The sequence below is a fragment of the Grammomys surdaster genome, unplaced genomic scaffold (assembly GCF_004785775.1).
Source record: "Grammomys surdaster isolate TR1022 unplaced genomic scaffold, NIH_TR_1.0 66, whole genome shotgun sequence".
Classification (NCBI taxonomy): Eukaryota; Metazoa; Chordata; class Mammalia; order Rodentia; family Muridae; genus Grammomys; species Grammomys surdaster.
In genome coordinates, this window is record NW_021604568.1 from 8,336,885 (window position 1) to 8,358,129 (window position 21,245).

A 21,245-nucleotide genomic window follows, 5' to 3' on the forward strand; every position below is an offset into this window, starting at 1 on the left:
TATACACACACACACACACATATATATGTGTGTGTGTGTGTGTGTGTGTGTGTGCAGATACATACTTGTTTGTAACAACAATAATGAAAAAAGGTCATGAATTTGAAAGCAAGGAGGGGTGTATGAATGGGTTGGAGGAGTGAACGGGGAAGGAGTATGATGGAATTATACTATAATCTCTAAAGTAAATGAGAAAAGATTTAAACATTTCCATGGAATTGTTTAATGAACAAATTAGAAACTGGAAGCATAGAACCTGAAGATACTACATTGGAGAGTATCTCCACACTAAAGAGGCTATGGACCAGAAAACAATGTGCACAAGAAAAAAAAAATTTGAGTCCTTTGTCTGCATCAGTGTTAGCCCTTTCTCTCTTTTGTTAATTTTCATAAGAAACTAAACAAGTTACCCCAAAGTGCACAAATACAGAAGTTTTGCCCCCCCCCAACTGTAACTCTGGGGCAGTTTCTTGAAGCAGAACTTCATTTACTATTTGCAAAGGCAAAAAAAAAAAAAAGACCAAAAAACCCCCACTAAGTTTAAGGAAATTATTGAGTAGTATATGCATTTTGTTAAAGATGTGCTGGCTAGTTTTATGTCAACTTGTTACAAGCTAAAGTCATCTGAGAGAAAGGAATCTCAATCAAGAAAATACCTCCATAAGATTAGGTTGTAAGTGGGTCTATAAGGCAGTTTTTAAATTATCGATTCCTGGGGGAGGGCTATTCCTGGGCTGCTGCTCCTGGGTTTTATAAGAAAGCAGGCTGAGCAAGTCAGAGGGAGAAAATTAACAAGCATCACCCCTCCATTGCCTCTACATCAGCATTTGCCTCCAGATTCCTACCCTGTTTGAGTTCCTGCCCTGATTTCCTATAATGATGAACAATGACATGGAAGTGTAAACCAAAGAAAGCTTTTCATCCCCAACTTGCTTTCTAGTCACTGTGTTTCAGCCCAGCAATAGAAACCATAAGTCAGTTGTAGATTAGAAATGAAGCTGTGTTTATATTATATACCATACATCATTACATTGTGGACATCAGGTGTCCTTCCAGAAGACTCGAGTATTGAAGATGTAGCCCCTGTCTGGGGGTACTGTTAGGGAGACACTGAGAACTTTAGGACTGAGATTTAGCTGAAGGAAGGGAGTTATAGAGGAGGCTCCTTTGCTTGTCCTGGACACTCCTCCTCTCCTTTCTCTCTTGATTTTCCTATCTTCTCATCCTTCTTCTACTCCTCCCCTCCTTCATGTTGGCTACCATGAGGTAAATAATCTCTGCCATATATTTTTCTGACATCATGACATTCTTCCCCACCTATAGGCTCAGAAATACAAAGTTAAACTATTAAGGACTAAACCCTCTGAAACCATGAGCTACAAGGAATCTTTCCTATGTAGTCACACAAACACATGCAGTGTAACATACAATCTACACATGTGTGCTATTTCTTTCTGTCATCTCAAAGCACCTTATTTCAAATCAAAGGGTTATTTCCCACCTTCCTGGTTTACCTCCACTTGCATGTATCTCTAGATTTTCTGGCGACTTTCTTTTTTTTCCCTCTCCAGGTTATATCATACCTTTCCCCCATCTTTTCTTTGATCTTCCTCTTCATTTGTCACTTAGAGCAATCTCACCTGTCTGGCCTCTCACATCTGTATGCCCTATTCTCGTCACTTCATTCAACAAGCAAATGTTTTTTCAGTGCTAGGGACCAATTCTTCCATGCCTTCAGAATTTTAAATCACACCTTTTTGTATATTACGTATAATCTTGTATATAAGTGTATGTATATTGGAGGTTGGCTGTGTGCATGCTTGTGTGTAAGCATTTATATGACACACTGTGGGTGATGATTTAAAAACATGTCTATATCCACAAGCTCTCTGGGGTCAAACATTATGCATTTAAAGCCAGCTTAGCTCTCTGCTTGCTCTGTGGCTTTGCTGCCTTGTGTTTTCTTGTCCCTTGATGTTTCTGCAAACATCTGTAGGATGGATGTGGTACCCATAGAATCCGACACTAATCCATTCAAGTTGTAGAAAGGTGCATTAGACTAATTTCACCTAACCTTGGATGTTCTGTGGAGAGAATATTACAGAAAGTAGCCTTCATCCTGCATGGGGTGGTGGTAGGCATGGCATTTCCCATGCTCTTTCATTGCTATTGGTACACCATGTGTAGTACTCTTGCCTTCCCAAAGGATGGTAGACTCCTTGATGTCACTGCATCCATGACAGTAATTGGCCCCGTCTTGGCAATAAAGTGCTAAACATGCCTTTGCCTGTTGATAAATGTTATATATAACACAGTGAAGCCAGAACCACTACCCATCCTCCAGTCCTCAAACATGAGAAACTTCAAAAAGATTGTGTAAATTTGCTCACACCATTAATTAAGTTGTGGATTCAGCACTGGTTTGTTATATCTTGTCACTGAGTGCTCTGTTTCTCAGAGGAAGATGAACTTTCTTACAGTCCCTTATTTTCGTGTAGAATTGGTATTAACTACTCAAAGGAATATTTGATATAAAATCCCTACCCACTTACATAACAATCCATTCAACTGTCTGTCATCTCTGTTTTTTTTTTTCTTTTTATTTCTGACTCAGGAAACACATTTTAGAAGTATAAAAAAAAATGAGATAAGCCTGGGGTTAAAAGTCAGAAGTTTTGATGTTTTTCTTGAGCCCCAAGTTTAAGCAACAACATTACCTAAAGTAGTCTGTTTAGACCTTGGGCCCTTTAACTATAAAATGATGATGTAATTAAACTTCCTGGGTTATATTCAAATCAAATGATAATCAGAATAATAAAATCAGACTCCATAGTGATGGTGGTGGTGGTGTTGGTGGTGGTGGTGTGTGTTTTAAGAGAAATAATATAAAGTCAGATCGGAAAGTGAGGGAGGATATAGGAAGAGTCAGTGAAGGGGAACAAATTTGATCAAAATATATTGCATTAAATTATCAAAGAATAACAGAAAATAAAAAGAAAGAAAAACTAAGAGCATAGAGCCCTGAAAAGATTCAAGATGCTGTAACATGGATACAGCTTGCCAAGAGAGGACCAAGATAACAATAAGACACATTATATACACTCAAAATCAATATAGTTCTGCAAATGGGCCAACCTCCTACTGCACAACTATTAAGTGCAGCAAGAATGCTATCAACTAAGAGCCTATAATTCAGAGGAAAATAAAGATGAATGGGTTGGGAAATTGGAGGACAGGAAGGACAAGCCACCATGAAATTGGTTGATCCTAGGCTCGGGTCTTTATGATTCATCCTAAACTAGCCGTCCTTTAGAGAAGCTTCAGAGTAGACAATTTAGACTTATTCCAGACTGTCTAGTATAATTGACCTTGTCAGGATATAGTAACCTACATTTAAATCTGAACTCTGCCACTTTGGGACTGCCCACTTTCTACAGGTCATTCAACTCATTAGCAAATATGAACTCCATGATGCCTCTCCACAAAGGTAATTTGTTCATGGGAACTAACTTGTATTCATTAATGGTAATCTGAGACACATATAGGCTTTGTGCTCTCTATTTTTGGTCCCCCTGGGATTTCATTCTGGCTGAGGATAAGGAGAAGAATTGCATAGCTCTATGCTTGGCCAGTATGACCAGGTGACTATATATAACTACTAACTAGTCAGTTTCCAGAAGGCCTCCCAGGTATTCTATGGCTACAGGCATCTTTTTCTCAATTCTTCCTGAACAATTAATACGAAATAAGCATCTCTTTCTGTCTGTCTCTGTCTTTCTCATCTCTTTGTGTCCCTCTCTCAGTGTGTGTTTGTGTGTGTGAGTGTGTGTAAGCATACTATAAAGATGAATTATTCTCATACTGTATTATCAGAAGTAGTAGTCATATCTTTATCTTTCAGAAGAGGAAATCTAAATTAATTTCCAAGGTCATTAAATCAGCAAGGGGGAGAAGCTACTTTCATATACATTTCTAGGATACCAACTAATGTGATTTATTCTTAAAAATTGGAGAAAGTATTCCCCTTGAAGACACACATATTTGGAAACTAGGTTCTTTTGTAATATCTGATGAAATACAGGTGGTTAGAGTTAAGAATATTACTTCTTCTGGCCATTGTGTCTAATCACAAGCTGACTGTCCCATGGCTCTCCTGCTCATCATCTTTCTCTTTCCTACCAGCATTTGTAACAAGCAGGGAAGTAGGTTAGAGGTCTGGTGATGGTTTTGATGGGAAGTGAAGCTGCCTACCTGGTGGTAGTTGCTTCATTAGTAGTTTAGGACAAGCGAGTTTACTGGCAAGTTCAATACTCACCCCCCCTCACCCCCCACATCCTCCTCCATCTCTATAGACACACGTCATGAAAGTGAAAGAAATATTAGCTTCAGTGTCAGTTTTTCTGTGGGGCTGTAGCTTGTGCGTGGGCATGGGTTCAGTTGGGCTGAGTTGTGGGTACCACGTGTCTGCCGCTCCAGGTGGCTGGAGTGTGGCTCAGAGGGCAGAAGCACTGGAGTTCGACTGAGTTCACGCCACATGGTGCCAGGTGGACGCTGGACTATGGGAAGCCACAGAGCTCCACTCCAGGCATGGGGAGATCCCAGTCTGAGGTCCCATGGGGGCCACAGCTCTTGGGTTGAGGACCCCCGGGCAAGAAGATGGGCAGGAATCAACCAGTCTCAGACCCTTGGGCTCGCAGGCACCACTGAGAGGCTGTGGATGAGCTGAGACCCAGATTGTACAGGCTAGACTGGCCTGCAGTCAGAAGAGGTAAGGGGGAGAAGCTCCAGCGGTGCCCCGCAGGGTGGACGAGACTTGGTCGAGCTTGGCTGGGTCATGGCTGGCTCGGCTAGCTCTGCTTGACTTGGCAGCTTCTCCATGGCTGGAACGTAGAGAAGTCCTCCAGCTGGAGATTAGACTGCAGCTTGTTAGTTGAAGGCCCCCTCTACAGTTTTCCACGGTGGGCCCCAAGGACAAGAGGTAGTCCATGATTTTAAAACGTTTATTGTCATGGTGGAAAGTGGATGAAGCTGTACCTCATGTTCTCAGGGCGGGCCTGAGGTTAAATACCTTTTGCAAGTAGGAGGAGGGTCTGGGAAAAATGCTTAATTGGCTATGCCCTCTGGCCATTAGGTATCTCATTCATATGAAGACCTCTAGAGGCTCTGCCAGCTGCCTCTCACAGCCCACCACTCCACGCAAATCTATTTTTTTTGTGAAGCTATTTTGGAACTACTATGTTTAGTAAAAATAAAAGGTTTTATGTACAAATCTGTTTTGTAGGAGGTCCAGCCTTAGCACAAGATACAGTGTTAGGTAGTAGATCTGGTCTTTCTAGGCACAGTGAGGTATACTACATAGCCTCTAGACTATAAAATAAGCAAACACCAGTGAGACAAACACTGAACTCTGAATAGTCTAACATAGGAGATGACTTGTTGATAGGATGTTGCATTGTTCCAAGTGCTGTATCATTGAGATAGACAGGTTGGGAGGAACCTTAGCTAAGTAAATTGAGGAAATAAATTCATATTACCTGAGGAATTTCCTTCTACCATGAGGAAGCTGCCATGACGTTATCATCTGTATAGACATGGTAGCAAATTTTCGGTGAAATGTATGGCTGTTTGATGACTCATTTTTTTTAAAAAAATTTCACTCTACTGTCCAGTCTAACCTTAAACTCTGAAGATGAAGTACTGATTTCCCTGTCTTGATTCCTGGGCATCTGGGACTGCAGGCATAAAGTTGACCTCTTAGGGTCCAGTACTGAGAATACTGTCTCTTTGTTCTTAAAAGAAAGAAAGAAAGAAAGAGTTCTTTGAGATAATTCTATTAGTGGTTAAGTGGAGAAGGAGATAAAGGCCTAAAAACATTGAGGTTGTTTGAATAACCTGAATGGAATTAATGAGCAAATGATTTGCAAAAGGTAATTGTGCATTTTAAGGGTTCAAGTATCCTTTTCCCTTTTTTAGGGAGTATGAAACAATGCTTGAGCCACGTGATAGTCAGCTGATATATATGTACAATTGTGGCCATTTTCTTCATCTGTATTATTCAAATTGTATTGGATCCAGCTCAATCTTCTAACTGGAAAAGCTTCTAAATGTCATTTTCTATGAAAGCAACAGTCCTTGTATAAGCTAATCTTATTTCCATTGTGGTCCTTCTTATGCAAAAATTCTGAGAGCAGCACATTTCAGTTGAGGGCAACAACACTTTTCAGGGACTGAGAAGTTGTCAGGAACTCAACAGAGAAAGACCTGCATTGCTGGTGGACATACTGTCTGCAAAATTGCAAGTGGAGTGATATGGAATCTGTCCCTCTCCACAGAGAAGTTTGGGAGTCTCACTTAATGTAAGGATTGTCATAAGCTTTAAAAAACATAGATATCAGGTTTCAATTCCAGAGTCATCATTTACTTGCTCTGTATTTTGGAATATTTTATATAACTTCATTACATGTCAGTTTTATTCCTGAACATAAAATAGAAGGCTAGTATGTACAGATGAACAATACTTGACACAAATGATCAGAAATGTTATCTGCTATTAATCTCTCTAACCTAATATTTAACAATAGTTATATATTAAAAATAATCACATTAACAATTATTATTATGAATAGTAAATAATATCATGAAAGTTAAGCACTCAAAAATATTTGTTTCTGTTCTCATATTTCCGGTGTCTGTTTATAAATCCAGAGGCTCAAAAGCTGAATGCCCAGTCAGGAAGTAACTCACTGGCTTTGATTTCATTTTGGTATGCACATTTCCCTCTGACCACTAGGAAAGGCTATCATTTAGAAACAGAATGAATAAAAATAAATAATAAAAGATATGTCAGGTTAAGCTTGGCCACAGCAAGAATGAGAATAGTCAAAAGGGACAGATATATTTAATGATTGATACATTTATCCAAAGGAATCATTTACACTGGCTAGGAGCCCAATTAAACCTGTAAAATGGAAATTCAGAAAATCAGATTAACGAGCCAGTCATTAGTAAGGAAAAGACCCAGCTAATTCTGTGTTTAGCATGAAGGATGGGCCCAGAGCAAATAATTGGTTGACATTCATCAAATGTAAAATAAAAGGTGTCACTGACAGAGAGAGTAGTAATAATCTCTGGGATTTACAGTGCTAGAAATTTTGTTGGTAAGGAAGAGAAAAGTTCATCAAAATAGATTAATAGTGGCTAAACTTTATTCCTTCCTGTGTGGTTGCCAGAGACTCACACAAATAATAATGAAGAGACAGCAAATACATCAGCTGGTTGTCTCCATAGCACTTTGAAGCTCCATTCCTGAGGATGTGATGCTTAAGATGCTGTATAGAAATAAGCCTTTGGCCATCCAGGCATGGACAGAAATGGAGAGGAATTTTGTGTGCCCACCTGTAGTCATGAACAGACCCACAGTCTTAGTGGATAAGCAGATTAATCCTAGAAAATCATTATTAGATTGTAAGTAATAATTCCCTGTTCATTCCCAGGCCAGAGTTTGGGTAGAGACAGGAGTAAAAAAGCCAGTGTTTACTTTCTGACTGCAACTGCAAGAGACTATGTCATGTTGGAGGTATTGGCTGAGCTCTCTCTGATCCAGTCTCCTGACCTGGAAAATATAGATGTGATGAGGTAAACTGTGCACTACAGCATCTTACGTCTCTGAACACAGACTGAATGGTGCCTGCTGTTCCATTTGTTTATGTTACTTCGTGTCTTCTAAGAAGACCTGAGTTTTAAATGTCGCATCAATGTCATAACAGGCTGTCTAGGAATGCAGAGAAACATACATGCAAGTCTGCTGCAAAGCTTTACCAGTCTGATTTTTTTAAAAATAAGATGTAAGAATTAAATGAATATGTTCTGTTTTACAGTGAGATGAGCTAGACTGAGCTGCGGTTCCTCCGGCCGCTTAGAGAAGGGGTACGGTTATCGAGCTAAGCTTTCTGAGGTTCGAATTTGTCTAGACTTTGACAAGTCACTTGACACCATATACCTTTTGTGATGCTACAATGAAGACTAGCTAGATAATTTATAAAAGAGATAAGGAACTTTTGAAGTGTGGTTGATGCTCTCAACCAACTCTAGTTGATGAATTATCAGTATGTATCCACAGTCTGCCTGGAGGTCAGCTGTGTCAATCATTTCTGTTACTACAATAAAATATCACGTCTGGATAGTTCATTAAAAAAAAATAGAGCTTTGTTTTTCCTTGGTCTGGGGACTGGCAAGTTTAAGCTTGAGGCTAATTCATTGCCAAAAAGAGCTTCATCTCCTTGTTTCAAAATGTGGCCTTCAACACTGTGTCCTCTTCAGGCAAAGGAGAATAGAAAGGAAGGAGATTTCATACATCCCCAAGGCATTTGTACCTCTATGAGGGAGGATTCTTTATGGCTTAGACTTTCCTGAAAGACTCTACCTCTTAACTTTGTTGCAATTACATATCAGGTGTTAATATGTAATCTTGGAGAGAATTTAAACATTTAGTCAATAGTAGTCTGTCACTGTATCCCCTTTCCAATTCTTAGTTTTTTGTCATATACAAAATACCCTCTTTCAATCTCAGTGATCTCAAAGTCTTAACTTCCAATCAAGCTCAAAGTCCAAAGCCAAAGTATCATTTAAAAATCATCTAAATCATGCATGGATGAGACTTAAGTTTTGACTGACCCTCAAACAAATTGTTCTGTAGCTCTGGGTTCTTATATGATTATAATAGGATGGTGGACTAGAAAGAGGTTAGGTATCTCCATGCAAAACCACCAAAGCAAGTAATAGCAAAATATCAGATTTCAAGTAGGTCCCAAATCCGTCAAATCCAACTACTTTAATTCTGAATATTGAAAATGATCTTTGTACTGTCTTCTAGGAAGATTGAGGTAACTGTTGAGTGTCTGTAGCTTTTCTGGCTATAGCCCATAGAGCAAAAGTCATGGATTGGACTAGAGTACCTGTAGCTCTTTTGGGCTCTAGTTCCATAATTGTTGGTACGCTCCTGGAGTCTTGGGAAGAATCTCCACCCCATGGATTTGCTGGCATTTCTCCAGTGGAAGCCACTGTTTTCTGGCCATACTCTTGCCACTCCCATCCTAGTGAAGACTCAGCTGAAGATATATGCCTACAGCAATCTCTCCCTGGTCCCTAGGACTTTTCATTCTTGAAAACTTAGTGGAGGCAGTCATGCTTCTGTAGTCCTTGAACACTGTGCCTATAAAGTTAGTAGCACAGGAATGACATTGAGGTTCATTCCTTACACTTTCTAGAGGTATGGCCAGGGCCACACAGAAGGCCCAACAAAAGGATCCAGAAAGATCTACAGTATAATCTGGGTAAGAGTGGCTTAGGTGATGCTGGCTAGCAAGCCCCAAGCCCTTTAAAGCATTTTGTTCTCAAAACCATGATTTTTCTGGGCCTATCATGGGAGTAGTACTTTTGGAAGTCTTCCAAATGCCCCAGGGACCAATCTTCCATCCGTTTAATGAAGGCCATCTGCCTTCCTTCTGTTGCTGCTAATCGCCTTATAAAATGTTTCCTTGACCACACCTTTGGCCTTCTTGCCCAAGCACATCTTTTAACTGTTTACATGATCACAATCAGAATTTTCTAAATCTCTAAGTACCACTTCCTTGTGGAACACAAACTCTATTCAAAATTAATTCTCTCATCTTACAAGCTGTCTAGAATTCATGTGACAGCCGTACCCTCGCTGAGATGTTTCTCCCACCAAATATTCTAACTCTGTGCATTGAAATTCTTCTGTCCATGCATATTAGAACACACTGCCATTTTAGTTAAGTTCTTTGACTGTCCTTCAGTATCTAACACATTACTCCTGGTTTTCATCTGAAATCTCATTGGCATCACGTTTCCTGTCCTCATTTCCACCAGCAGGCTGATCATAACTGCTTAAGCCATTCTAAGAAGACCAAAGATTTCTCTGAAGCTTGCATCACCTTAAAGCTCTATTTGTTGCAATATGTGCATTTTCTAGTATTTATTTCAGTTTCTAAAGCCCTTTCCATGTATTTTTTGTATATTTTAGCAACATCTCATTTCATTCTGCTGTTGAGATAACAGTTACTCTTAAACTGAGTAACTTATAAACATCAAAACTACAATTTTCATTGTAACCAAGAGGCTGGCAAATCTAATATCAAGGCAGAAGTACGTCCATATAAGGTCACTCTCCCTGCCTGTGATTTTGTGTCTTGTACGTGCTGCTCTCACATGGCAGAAGAGATAGATGTGTGAGAGAGGCTGAAGTTAGTTACCCGTAATCATTTTATAAGCCTCTGATGCTCTTCATTAGGTAAATCGTTCACATTTAATCACCTTCTAAACTACCCTGCGTCTTACTATTATCACACTGGGAATTAAACTTCGACAGACGTTTTAGAAGAAATGCAAACATTAAAACTGTGGCACTTATATTGTCTGGGAAGGAAGGAAGCCTCAACAATACCATAAGACAGGAAGGAATCCTTGCAGGAATATGTATGCCACAAGAGTAAATGTTGAGTGCCCTGCAAAAAAGGAAGAGGTAACATTTGGAAGTTGATTGACAAACAGTAAACAGATGACATCTAAGACCTTTTCATGGACCTTTGAGGCTTGTACTTAGGTTTAGGCATCAAGTTTTGGAAAATACCAAGTGGTACATAGACAAAGAGTGGAGGAGGCATCTTAATATCTGTGGGAGATGCTGTAGTAGCATATGTACTTGGGGGAAATACTTTGGCTATATGGTCTTCCTATAGCTCTCTAATATTTTAGAGCATTCTGTGGCGCATAAGAACCATAATCTGTATTTATGACTGAAGCATGAGCGTTCTAAGTTGTGTGTGAGATTGTATGTGAGACATCTGTGCCAAAGGGCAGATTTAATGAGATTCTATAGAGAACTAGATTTTAAGCACAGCATGTATTTAGGATGCTTAAATGTTATCTCATATGGAGGACCCTCTTTGGGGTTGATAAAATGCCTAAGGACAAAATAGAAGTGAAAACAAGAGAATGGTGTGAATGAATTAAGTGCTATTGAATTGGGCATTTAAAAAAGTTTATTTATAGGAATTTCATATCAATTAAAAATTATCACCTCAATGAATAATATCAGTCATGGAGTTCAGGTGAGGAACATAGAGGTATATGAAGATTGCTGTTAAAGATCTAGTTTTCTGGTATTCAAAGTCTGGTCCCCAGATAGCAACAGCACCAAGAAGCTTATTAGAAAAGATCACTCATTGACACCAACAAAATTCAATATAATAAGACATGGGACTCAGCAGTCTGAGATTTAATAAGTTATCCAGGTAATACTAAAGCATGCTAAAACTCAAAACTACTAATCTAGTTTTTTGATTGGCAGGTACGTTTATATGTCTTGATTTTATAATTAAAATAGAATCAAATCAAACAAATAAATGCATAGAGTCATGCAAGGTCTAAGATTGTCTGTGTACCCATGCCCAAGAGTTAAATTTTAATCTAAGTCTGTGACCTTAAGGATTATTATAAAAAGTAGGAATTCTCCATGAACCATCAATCTCAATATGTCAACGCCCACTCTACAGCAATACAAAACAATGTAGATTTTTAACAAGTACTTTGGAAAAATAAAAGTTCTATAATTAAAAAAAAAACAAACCTGAATCTCATTAGAAAAATAGAGACCTGCAGTAACCCTAAGCATGAAGGAGAAAACCAATCCCTCATCTTCATTTACAGCCTTAACTTCTGCACCAGACTTTCCTCCAGGCTCTACCTTATGCTTAGTTTAACATCCCCCCTACATGGTAGCTTAGGGGTCTTTCAATATGTGAAGGAAAAGGAAGATAACCATGGCGGTAGCCATCCATCAGAATGAGGGGTGATGGATGTCTTTCAACAGAGACGTTACACCTCACTGTCCCCAACAGTTGCTGAGCATGGCTGCTAGCTTTGGTCAGGAATGAGGGTCCTGGCTGGACTCCAGCATGTGCTTGGCAAACAGGAAGCATGTGCCTGGAATAATTGCCTCTGCAGCAGCCTGGTTGCTATTGTCCTCCTGCTATTTTCTCTGAACAGGCCATGTTATCTTCTTCTGTGAATATTAATTTCCCCTGAGTTAGGATAATTGGACCAAGAGCAGCCATCCACAGAGCTGTGCCATATTGGCAGGACTTTTCCACAAACCCAGGCTTGTGGACCAATTTTTGGAGTGATACCATGTCATCTAATGAAGGATCCACCTTTTGCCAAGTGAGGTGGCTGAGCTTATTCCTGTCCTCCTAGCTCTGAACAAACAGGAAGTTTATAAATTCCATGTCTGGACTTTCTGCCTTTAATTAGCTTGTACATGGGAAGGAACACAAAGCATCTGTCCAATGCATGGATTTATGAATATGAATGGAAAAGTGTGACCATTAGAAATGAAATGAAATTTACCAGTAGTGATGGCTTGAGCCATGCTAATTATTTAGATCCCAAACAATGCTTATGATCATGATATTGTGGTTGCAATGCATTAATAAATTGTTAAAAACTAACAGATACTGGACGAATAGATCATGATGGAAACTGATGCCGATAGCTGCTTTGGTTTCAGTGGAAAATGCACATTAGGTGTATTGTATCTGCGAAGCAGAGTGACGGCATACAGAATCACCCTATGTTTTCACTTAGACATTTAGGGACACAGGGATTATCATTGTAATTGTGTATTTACTTTATCAGCACCATGACATAGAAACACTCAAGAATTCCATGGGACCAGGGACTCAAAACTAACATTAGAGAGACCCGGAAAGGTAATTTTGAGCCTATTGAGGTGACTTGTGGACAGGAGAGTATTTTCTAACTCGTTTTCCCATCTGATCTCTTCTTGTTTCTCCCATGATCCAGGTAACAATAGGTGGAAGAGCCAGCTACTACGTGTCCTATCGAAGAGAAGCCTTTGCCCAGATAAAGCTGCCCAAGTACTCCTTGCCAAAGGTATTGCACACAGTGCCTGTTATCCTGAGACTTGCTAGACAAATCCAGGGCTGGAGAGGCTGCCTGCCATTAACATTTAGTATGGGTCAGTCCTACAGGATTTTGACTAGTGTCGATGGTGGTGCAAGTGAACACTGTCTTTCTTTCTCAGCAGCATGGCAGGCATGAGTTTGGTTTCCTATAGCTCAAGCATGTGGTATGATCCTGTGCTGTTTGATAAAAGTGAGAGAGAAAGGAAGACAGCCTTTGAAACCAGTCTCTTCAGAGGGGACTCCTTTCAAAGGCAGTGCTGTTGACAAACAGAAGATAAGTTTATCTGTCAGGAGCAAAGCTGCTACGTGTATAGCTAAAAGTACACAGGTAAGTCTGGTGGTTTTCTTGCTTCTCTTTTCATTTTAAGGGTAAATATGAACACATGCTACCTGTTTGTGTTCCACTCGCTCACTGAGTGGATAAAACAGCCTAACTCACTAGAAGAATATCAGGTGGTAACATTTCAACTCCTCCACTGGAAGATTATAAAGCTCTTTTTGTGCATCTCATTTTGCATGAACACTGGCTTCTAGGTGAAGATGGATCTCGTTGATTCATTGTGAACAAGACCAGGATGTGATGGCATCCCTTAATGGGGGTGCAGGAGGCCATTCTGGGGCATGTACTTGTCATGTCATAAGATAGGAAGACATTGGCCTCTTAGATGAGGCTAAGAAACAGTGTGTAAGGCTACTTGAGCACAGAGTGTGTTGATTATGGGATAAGCAGGTAAGTCCCTTTATAACCCTTGGTGTTTTATTTTCACTTACTCATGTATGGGTGTATTCATTCTATCCCACATTAATTTATTCTTTATTAATGTATTCAACTTTTCTTTAATTTAAGTGGGAAGTCTATGTTAAACATTGAACCATTTAAAAGTCATTTAATAATGAAGTGTTCAAATTATAAAACTCAATCTCTCTCTTCTTTTTACTCTTTGCCAAAATTATTAATTTTTAATGGTTTTAATTGAAATGGAATTTCACCATTCCCCCTTGGAATAGAATTTCATCATCCTACCTCTATTTCCTCCCTCCTGCCCCTACCAGACACCCCATGAACTCCTCTGTACCCTGACACGCAAGTTGATACTCTCTTTGCCTTTGGTTATATTTGTTATAGGAATATTTGTGTATATGAGTACAAATATACATAAATATAACCCGCTGTGCCAAAATTTACACACACACACACACACACACACACACACACACACACACACACACACAGTTTGTAAGGTTGGCAATGCTGTTATTAGACACCCAGTAAAGTGGTTCATTCCTGGAAGGGGCTAACTCTCTGCCTTCCAGCAGTCAAATCGGATACAGTCTAGCTTCTGTGATTTGATTCAAGGAAAAAATAAGTTGGTAGAGGAAGGAGAGGAATTGGTCAAGAAGACTTTGATTAGAATCTTCTCTGTGGTCCTTGACTTCAAAGTACAGAACATGCCAATGTGCCACACTCTGGGGCACTGAGTTCTGATTCACACATAGGAGGAAGAAAGGCTTGCCAAATGACTTGCTCATGTTCAGAAGTGGTGTTAAGACACATGGTACCATTTGGTTCAGCAGTGGATATGGCGTTGGATCGATATGACTGGGTATGGCATTAATGGGTTAAAATTGTGTTGCACCTTCACTAGCTGTTGTATACATGCATTAACTTAATTTCTTGAACTCTGCACACTTTATAAAAATCAAAGTATTTGAAAGCAATAGAAATCACATAAGTATAAATTCAATAACACATTTAAAAAGCATTTGCTAAAAAAACATTGAACTATAGCTACAATAGTAAATATGCGAACGAACATTCCTTACCTGCTAACATCAAATAAATATAAATTTAATAAGATACCCTAAAACATTGTTAAGAATTGAACTAGCCGTGGATTGAATAGTGAATGCAATGCAAATATTTTCTGCCAACTAAAGCTTGTAGTCTGGTAGACAAGCACCATCAGGTAAGCCAGTGTAAGTACAGGGAGGATTATAGAAGTCCGAGGAACAGTTTTAGACAAAAAGAGCATCTAACTGAATGTGGATAGTGAGGACGATTTCCTAGACAACGTTCTGTTTAAGATAATATAAGAAAAACGGTAAAATTTGACCTATCAACAAAGGTAGATCAGAAGTACAAGGGTGGTAGAAAATATACCATTGTCTTATTATCTTGGAGGAATTGGTACCGTGCTGCCTGTAGATGCCAACATTCATAGATGACTAAAGTCTCTCATATAGCTAGCATGTCATAGCTTTATCATAATCTATGCACATTCTTTCTGAATACTTAAAATCATCTTTGAATCTCATGCCTGTATGTTTAGGGGATCACAAAAATAAGAAGCATGCCGTGTTTGTTAAGCAAAGGTATATAACTGACTGTACATTGGTCTCTGGAGAACAGAGATTGGGCGGGCAAACTGCACTTTCAAAGGCCTTGTTTTAAGAGTGAACATGGCTCCTTTAACAGAGTTCAAATATGTCTTGTGAAGTTTGGTTGCAGAGTTTGGCAGGACAGCTGACAAGAAGATCAGATCCCATATTGAATAGCCCTGGGGGAACATAGAGACTGGTTTCTGGTTTCACTCTGGTTTCTCTATGAGTAGATTTTGTTAGAAAATTGTTCAGGATGGTGACTGCAGGATGTACCTATCGAGTAGTCTAAAGACAGCCAGGAAACCAGTATGAGAGGAGGAGAAAGGGAAAAATTTAGCCATGATCGTCCTAAAGGAGGATGCTATGGTGCCCCAACCTCCAGGCCTGCCTGCAAGTCCCCCGACCTTTGCCTAAAATGTGTGTTTCAGGAACCTTCCAAACCATCTCTACACTGGAAGGATATTACAAACATGTTTACCTCTATATGAGTACATATTTTATGAAATTGTAACCTTCTCAAGAAAGCAACAGCTCAGTCCCTTAGGCCTGTGGCTGTAGATGGGATACAAATGAAGCCCTGAATTGATTTCCACACAGAGCAGTCCATTAATGATTAGCAACCCCATAGTGACTTATTGTGGAGGCATATCCAGCCAGGCATGCAGCCCCTTCATAGATAGTGCATCCAGATAGACTTCTCATTACTACGAAAATGCTGTGAAGGTAGCTGGATGGTGATCGATCATTTTATTAGCCAGTGTTGGCCCAGATTTTCATAATCAGGGCTAAGGAGCTAGGGGCAGAGAGAATGAAGGCAGGTTAGTTGTTTCTATTGTTTAAGAGAGTGAGACAACTTGATCCATGCACTGCTGTAGCTGCTGTTAGGTGTGTTGGGTAAAAACAAAATGATGGAAAAGTTCCCTGTTATCACTGCATGCCATGCTTCTGTTTGCAGTCTATCTGTTCAGAACATGCAGACCTTGATTTTCAAGTATTCTCAGAATGTGAGATGAATGCCATTAATAATGAGCAGGGTTATTAGAATGAGGAGCGGCTTGTCTAGGATCCTGTAGTTCCCTTGTCGAGCACTGGGTTGGGTCTCTCATGTTGTAGGCGTGACATCTATACACCAATCAGAAAGAATGGTGGATGAGAATAAGCAATATAGCAGGGAAAGGACAGTTGAACTTTGGAGCAGAACCCTTCATGCCCCTTCAAACTCAACCACTTACTCAGGAGCCTGGGTCTGCTCAAAGCAAAATGGCATAGCAACACTGAAACCTTGTGAGGAGTCAGTGAACGGCTCACGGGATGTCCAGTGCAATGTGCTCAGTAAATCTAAGGAGCAACTGTTGCTTAGTGGGAGATAATACCAATGTTCTCCACCTGCCTGCTCTGCAGATTAAGCTTAGAGTAGAATTGTGTCTCCTACAGCATTTGTTTTCCTACTGTTTAAAGCTGTCATTGTAGCAACTGGAGCCTGACATAGACTTTTAAGTCTAATTTAAATTAGAATCTAATTTTTTTCTCAAGTTGTCATTCTAAAAGTCATTTCCGCAAGAGAAAAATTTTGTTTGCTTCTTTTCCCCAAAAGTATTTGGGTTTTAGGAATACCCCTGAAAATTTGCCTGAGCCCCCATGATTCTGGAAAACATCCCAAGTTAAGGAATACACCTCCGTTTTGTGTTTGGGGAGGGACTTATCCCCAAAGATCTGCTTTCTAAGAGACTTGCTAAGAGTAAAATGTCTGACCTGTTTTTCTGTCACAAGGCCATATTTATATTCTGTTTTTCCTAAGGGATTAGCTGAACTGTTGTCCTCCAAACAAATGTGGACAAAACACCTAATAATCTGTCTTTACCAAAGTTAAATCTGGCTTTTCTATTGGCCTCTCTTCTTGAACTTTGCCCACCCTCGAGCTTGTACAGGGAACTGAAGTCTTGGACAAACAGTACAATGAGGGGCAGTCATCTGCCTGACCTGAAAGCATTTCTGAGCATCACTTGGCTTCAAAGAAAATTTCTCCTTCAGTTGTTTGATCATGTCATCTCCATGTCTTGCTACACACTTGGCCCCTTTTTATTTTATATTCCTTTATAAAAGCAAATCTTGAAGTTCGAGAGAAGCTTTTGTAGATACAGTACTTGACATGCGGGTGTGAGCGTTCAGATCCTCTTCATCTTATATAGCTCACATATAACCCCACTTTTGGGGAGTCAGAGTCAGGGAATACCCCTAAGCAAGCTGGTTGAACTATACTACATATTCAAGGTTTAGCAGAACACCCGGCCTCAGTAAACAAGTATAGAATGAATGAGGAAGGAGATCTCTGAAGTCAAATTCTTTTTTTAACACACAAGCTTCTACATACATGTGAACACACATACACATGCAACAAAAACTAACTGAAACCTATAGGAATAAAAAAGAACAAATAAAAAGAAATTTAAAAGTAATTCTCTGCAAGTCATGATGGTACATGTGTATTATTCAAACACTTAGGAGGTAGCCAGGAGGATTTGTAGCTCCAGGGCAGCCTTGGCCATGCACTGGGTTTGAATCCAGCCTGGGACACATTAAACCCTTTTGTAGAATGAAACAAAACAAAAGCAGTTCCTTCTGAAGTACTTGTAGAGATCAAGTTTGCAATAGCTTTTCCTTACATGCATCAGAGGATGCAGTAATTTGCCAATAGGATGTAGTTAGACCCATTGTGAATAATGAGACGGGGGAAGCTATTTCTTTAACATTATTATAGAAACAGTGACAAGGATATTCACTTTTGTCTCCTTACTTAGGTCTTGTAGGTCGCAACCACCATTCTTAAGGATTTATGTGTAATCCTAATCGGTTTGCACATTCCCATTCTGTCTTTCATGCACTGCTCGCTGCCCTCTATCCTCCCATCCGTGGACTCCATGTGACATTGAGACTCCTGCAGCCATCCTCACGAACGACCCCCTATGTGCCACACCTACTCTTACATCTCTACCCTTCTTTTCATCTTGCTCTCTGGAATAGTTGGTGTCATGCCCCTCCCCCTAGTCCATACTAATACTCTTCCCCTTTCTGTATGCCCTTCTTCTAACTATCTCTTAGTAGTGACGCTTCTTAAATTCTTCTTAGAATCTGTGTGTTCTCTGAGTGACTTCATTCATTTTTTTGTTTATATTGGTGATGACTACATGAACAGCCACAGCCTATCTCTCACCACTGCCAAGCCCTTTACTGAACTGTCTATTGAGAGTGTATTCTCTTATATGCCTTGGTTTAGAAGCCCACATGTAAGGTTCTACCCGCTCTGTATTCCTTGTGCTTTGTCATATTCTTTACTTACTTTCATACCTATTATTTACTTTGTAAACTTTTGCTCTGTGCGTGTTCTACAGCAAAATTTTTGCAAAGTACTAGAGGTAAAGTAATAAATAAGAAAACTTTTTGCTCCCTGGGAGGTTGTCAATGAGAGAGAAAGACAATAAACAAATAATTATATGTGGTTATCACTAATCATAAATGCAATGCATGATATCTAAAAATAAAGAGGCCAGTTTTTCAAGTCAGACACTGTTGATGTATTCTCCCCAGTAGATTTCCTAATATCCCAGCAATCCATTTTACAAAGACAGCACTAAGAACTTACTTCCTTAGTTCAGGTCTTCACACACTTTACACTTCCTGCCAAATGAAGGTTAGATGTGCTGCACAACATCCTTTGTGGTGTAGCCTCTCTATTCTTACCTCTTACACGGCGAGAGGTGCAGAGCCCTTAACTTGTGTTCCAGAGAGATCCACATTCGCTCACTTGACTGCTTTAGTGTAGCATCCAGTTAGCATTGAGAAGATCCAAGGAGTTGCTGTCTTCCCTCCGGGCATCTGCTTAGGCACATCCTCTTTGGTGTGGCTTTATTAATCTTTTATTCTTCTTCCTGCTCTCAATGTGGTGCCCCAGAAGATGGAAAATGCTTAATCACTTAGGTGTTTCGTGTAAACTTTTAAGATGTCCAAGATATTATTAGAAAACAAATCAACAAAAATAAACAAAGAACAGAAAGGAACAAGGGAGATGTATTTTCATTAATATTTACTTCAAAAGACCCTGATTTTGTTTTGTTATGTTTTCAAAAGTATGTTTTTTCAAATCACTGTTGAAATTGTAGGAGGTATTATTGATCAATGCTTTCCAAATAACATATGTGCTTATTCTGAGGCTTTTCAAGTTGTTGCAGCACTAGTGTGGTTCCCTTTCAATGGATTCTTACTATGATTCCCTTCCTCCGTGTTCTCCTTTTATCACCAGCACTCTTCCCACACGTTCTCACAATCAGCAAGCAAGAAAGCAATACTCGCTTTGCAGTTCAATTGAGGCAGCTCTATTAAAGAAAACATTCATGATAGTCCAGAACCCCATTGGACTGATTTTTGACTGAATCTATATTTTTTATACATTTTAATATTATGGTTATTATTTGTTGATTTTTTTCTAACATGAACAACTTAGAAAAAGTTAATTTGCAAGCATGAGCTACCTGTGGCCCATGGCTGCATGAACCCTAAGATAGCTATGGTGTGGCTGAAAGCAATTTAAAACTTTGTGAACTTACTTAAGATATTATTACAATCGTGACTCAATTGTGTGGTTCTTAATGAGAACTTTGTGGGTGACAATGTCATGTTGCTATAGTGGAAAGTTGTACAAGGTTGGAAAAACATTTCAAAGCAATTCTGCAGGATCATCTAGAAGCCTGGTTCAAGTGGTAAACTGTAGGACTCTCTATCCTAGCTATTTAGGAGACAGAAGTAGGAAGATGCTTTGAGTTCAGGAACTCAAGGCTAGCTTGGACATCTTAGTTACTGTCTCTATTACTGTGATAATATCCCGGTGGAAGGAACTTAATGGAAAAAAGTGCCTTTTTTGGTTTTGGTTCATAATTTGGTTACAGTTCCTTGTGGTGGGGAAGTCACAGCAGGAGAATGAAGCAGCTGGTCACATTGAACATAGAGCCAAGAAGCAGAGAGTAGTAACTGCTTGTGTTCAGCTTACTTCAGCCTTCCTACACAACCCAAGATTCCAGCTCAGGGAATGATGCCACACACAGTGACCGAATCTTCTAATATTAACATAATCAACATAATCTATACTGGCATGTGCAGAGGTCTGTCCCCCATGTAATTATAGCTTTAGAGTTGACTATTGATATTAACTATTGCACTCTGTAGCATAGCAAAACTCTTATCTCTTCAATGAGAAAATAATGACAAATTTGATGAGGATCTGTAAGTTATTTTGATCACACTGAAGTTATATCCCTAACAATACGGTGCCTAAAGAGTCAGTAATTAAATAAATTGATTAAATCTCAGTAATGTCATCTGAGTGATTGATTAATGAAGTACTTCTTCGGAAGGCAATATAGAATCTTATACATGAGAGAGATGTTCTAGCTTTTTATGCTGGAGGCTGAGGACCTGCTCACCAGCTGGCACAGCCCAGGATAGCATTTTCTTAATATACGCTCACAGCAAAGCTGGTTGTCTCTAACCCCGGCCATTCCATGGTATTCTACATTTTTTCTCCCTACTTACTTTACATCAGTTTAGTCTAAAATAACTTAGCTCATTCATTTTTATGACCAAAACATCTGGGAAACCCCAAGCATTTCTATTGCATTTTTATCAGAGTAAGTGAATTTAATTCGGGTCTCCTGCAGCTGCTCTTTCCCCTCCTACTGGGTTCTTGGGCTTTCAGTCCATATCTACTCAACACGATTTCATCCCATGGTTTTTAGTAGTAAGACTTCTTTCTATTTTAAAGCAGTTCAGCAGGAACCTGTAATTCTACGAGATATATAAGCACCA

At 39.5% G+C, this 21,245-nt stretch overlaps 1 protein-coding gene across 1 annotated transcript in view; it reads left to right on the plus strand.

Moving 5' to 3' along the window:
• Sorcs3 (sortilin related VPS10 domain containing receptor 3) overlaps positions 1–21,245 on the plus strand; it is a 590,390-nt gene that overhangs the window by 455,695 nt on the left and 113,450 nt on the right. The window contains exon 8 of the mRNA XM_028775206.1: positions 12,886–12,975. Within this exon, the coding sequence (XP_028631039.1) occupies positions 12,886–12,975 (90 nt within the window). The remainder of the gene's footprint in view (positions 1–12,885; positions 12,976–21,245) is intronic.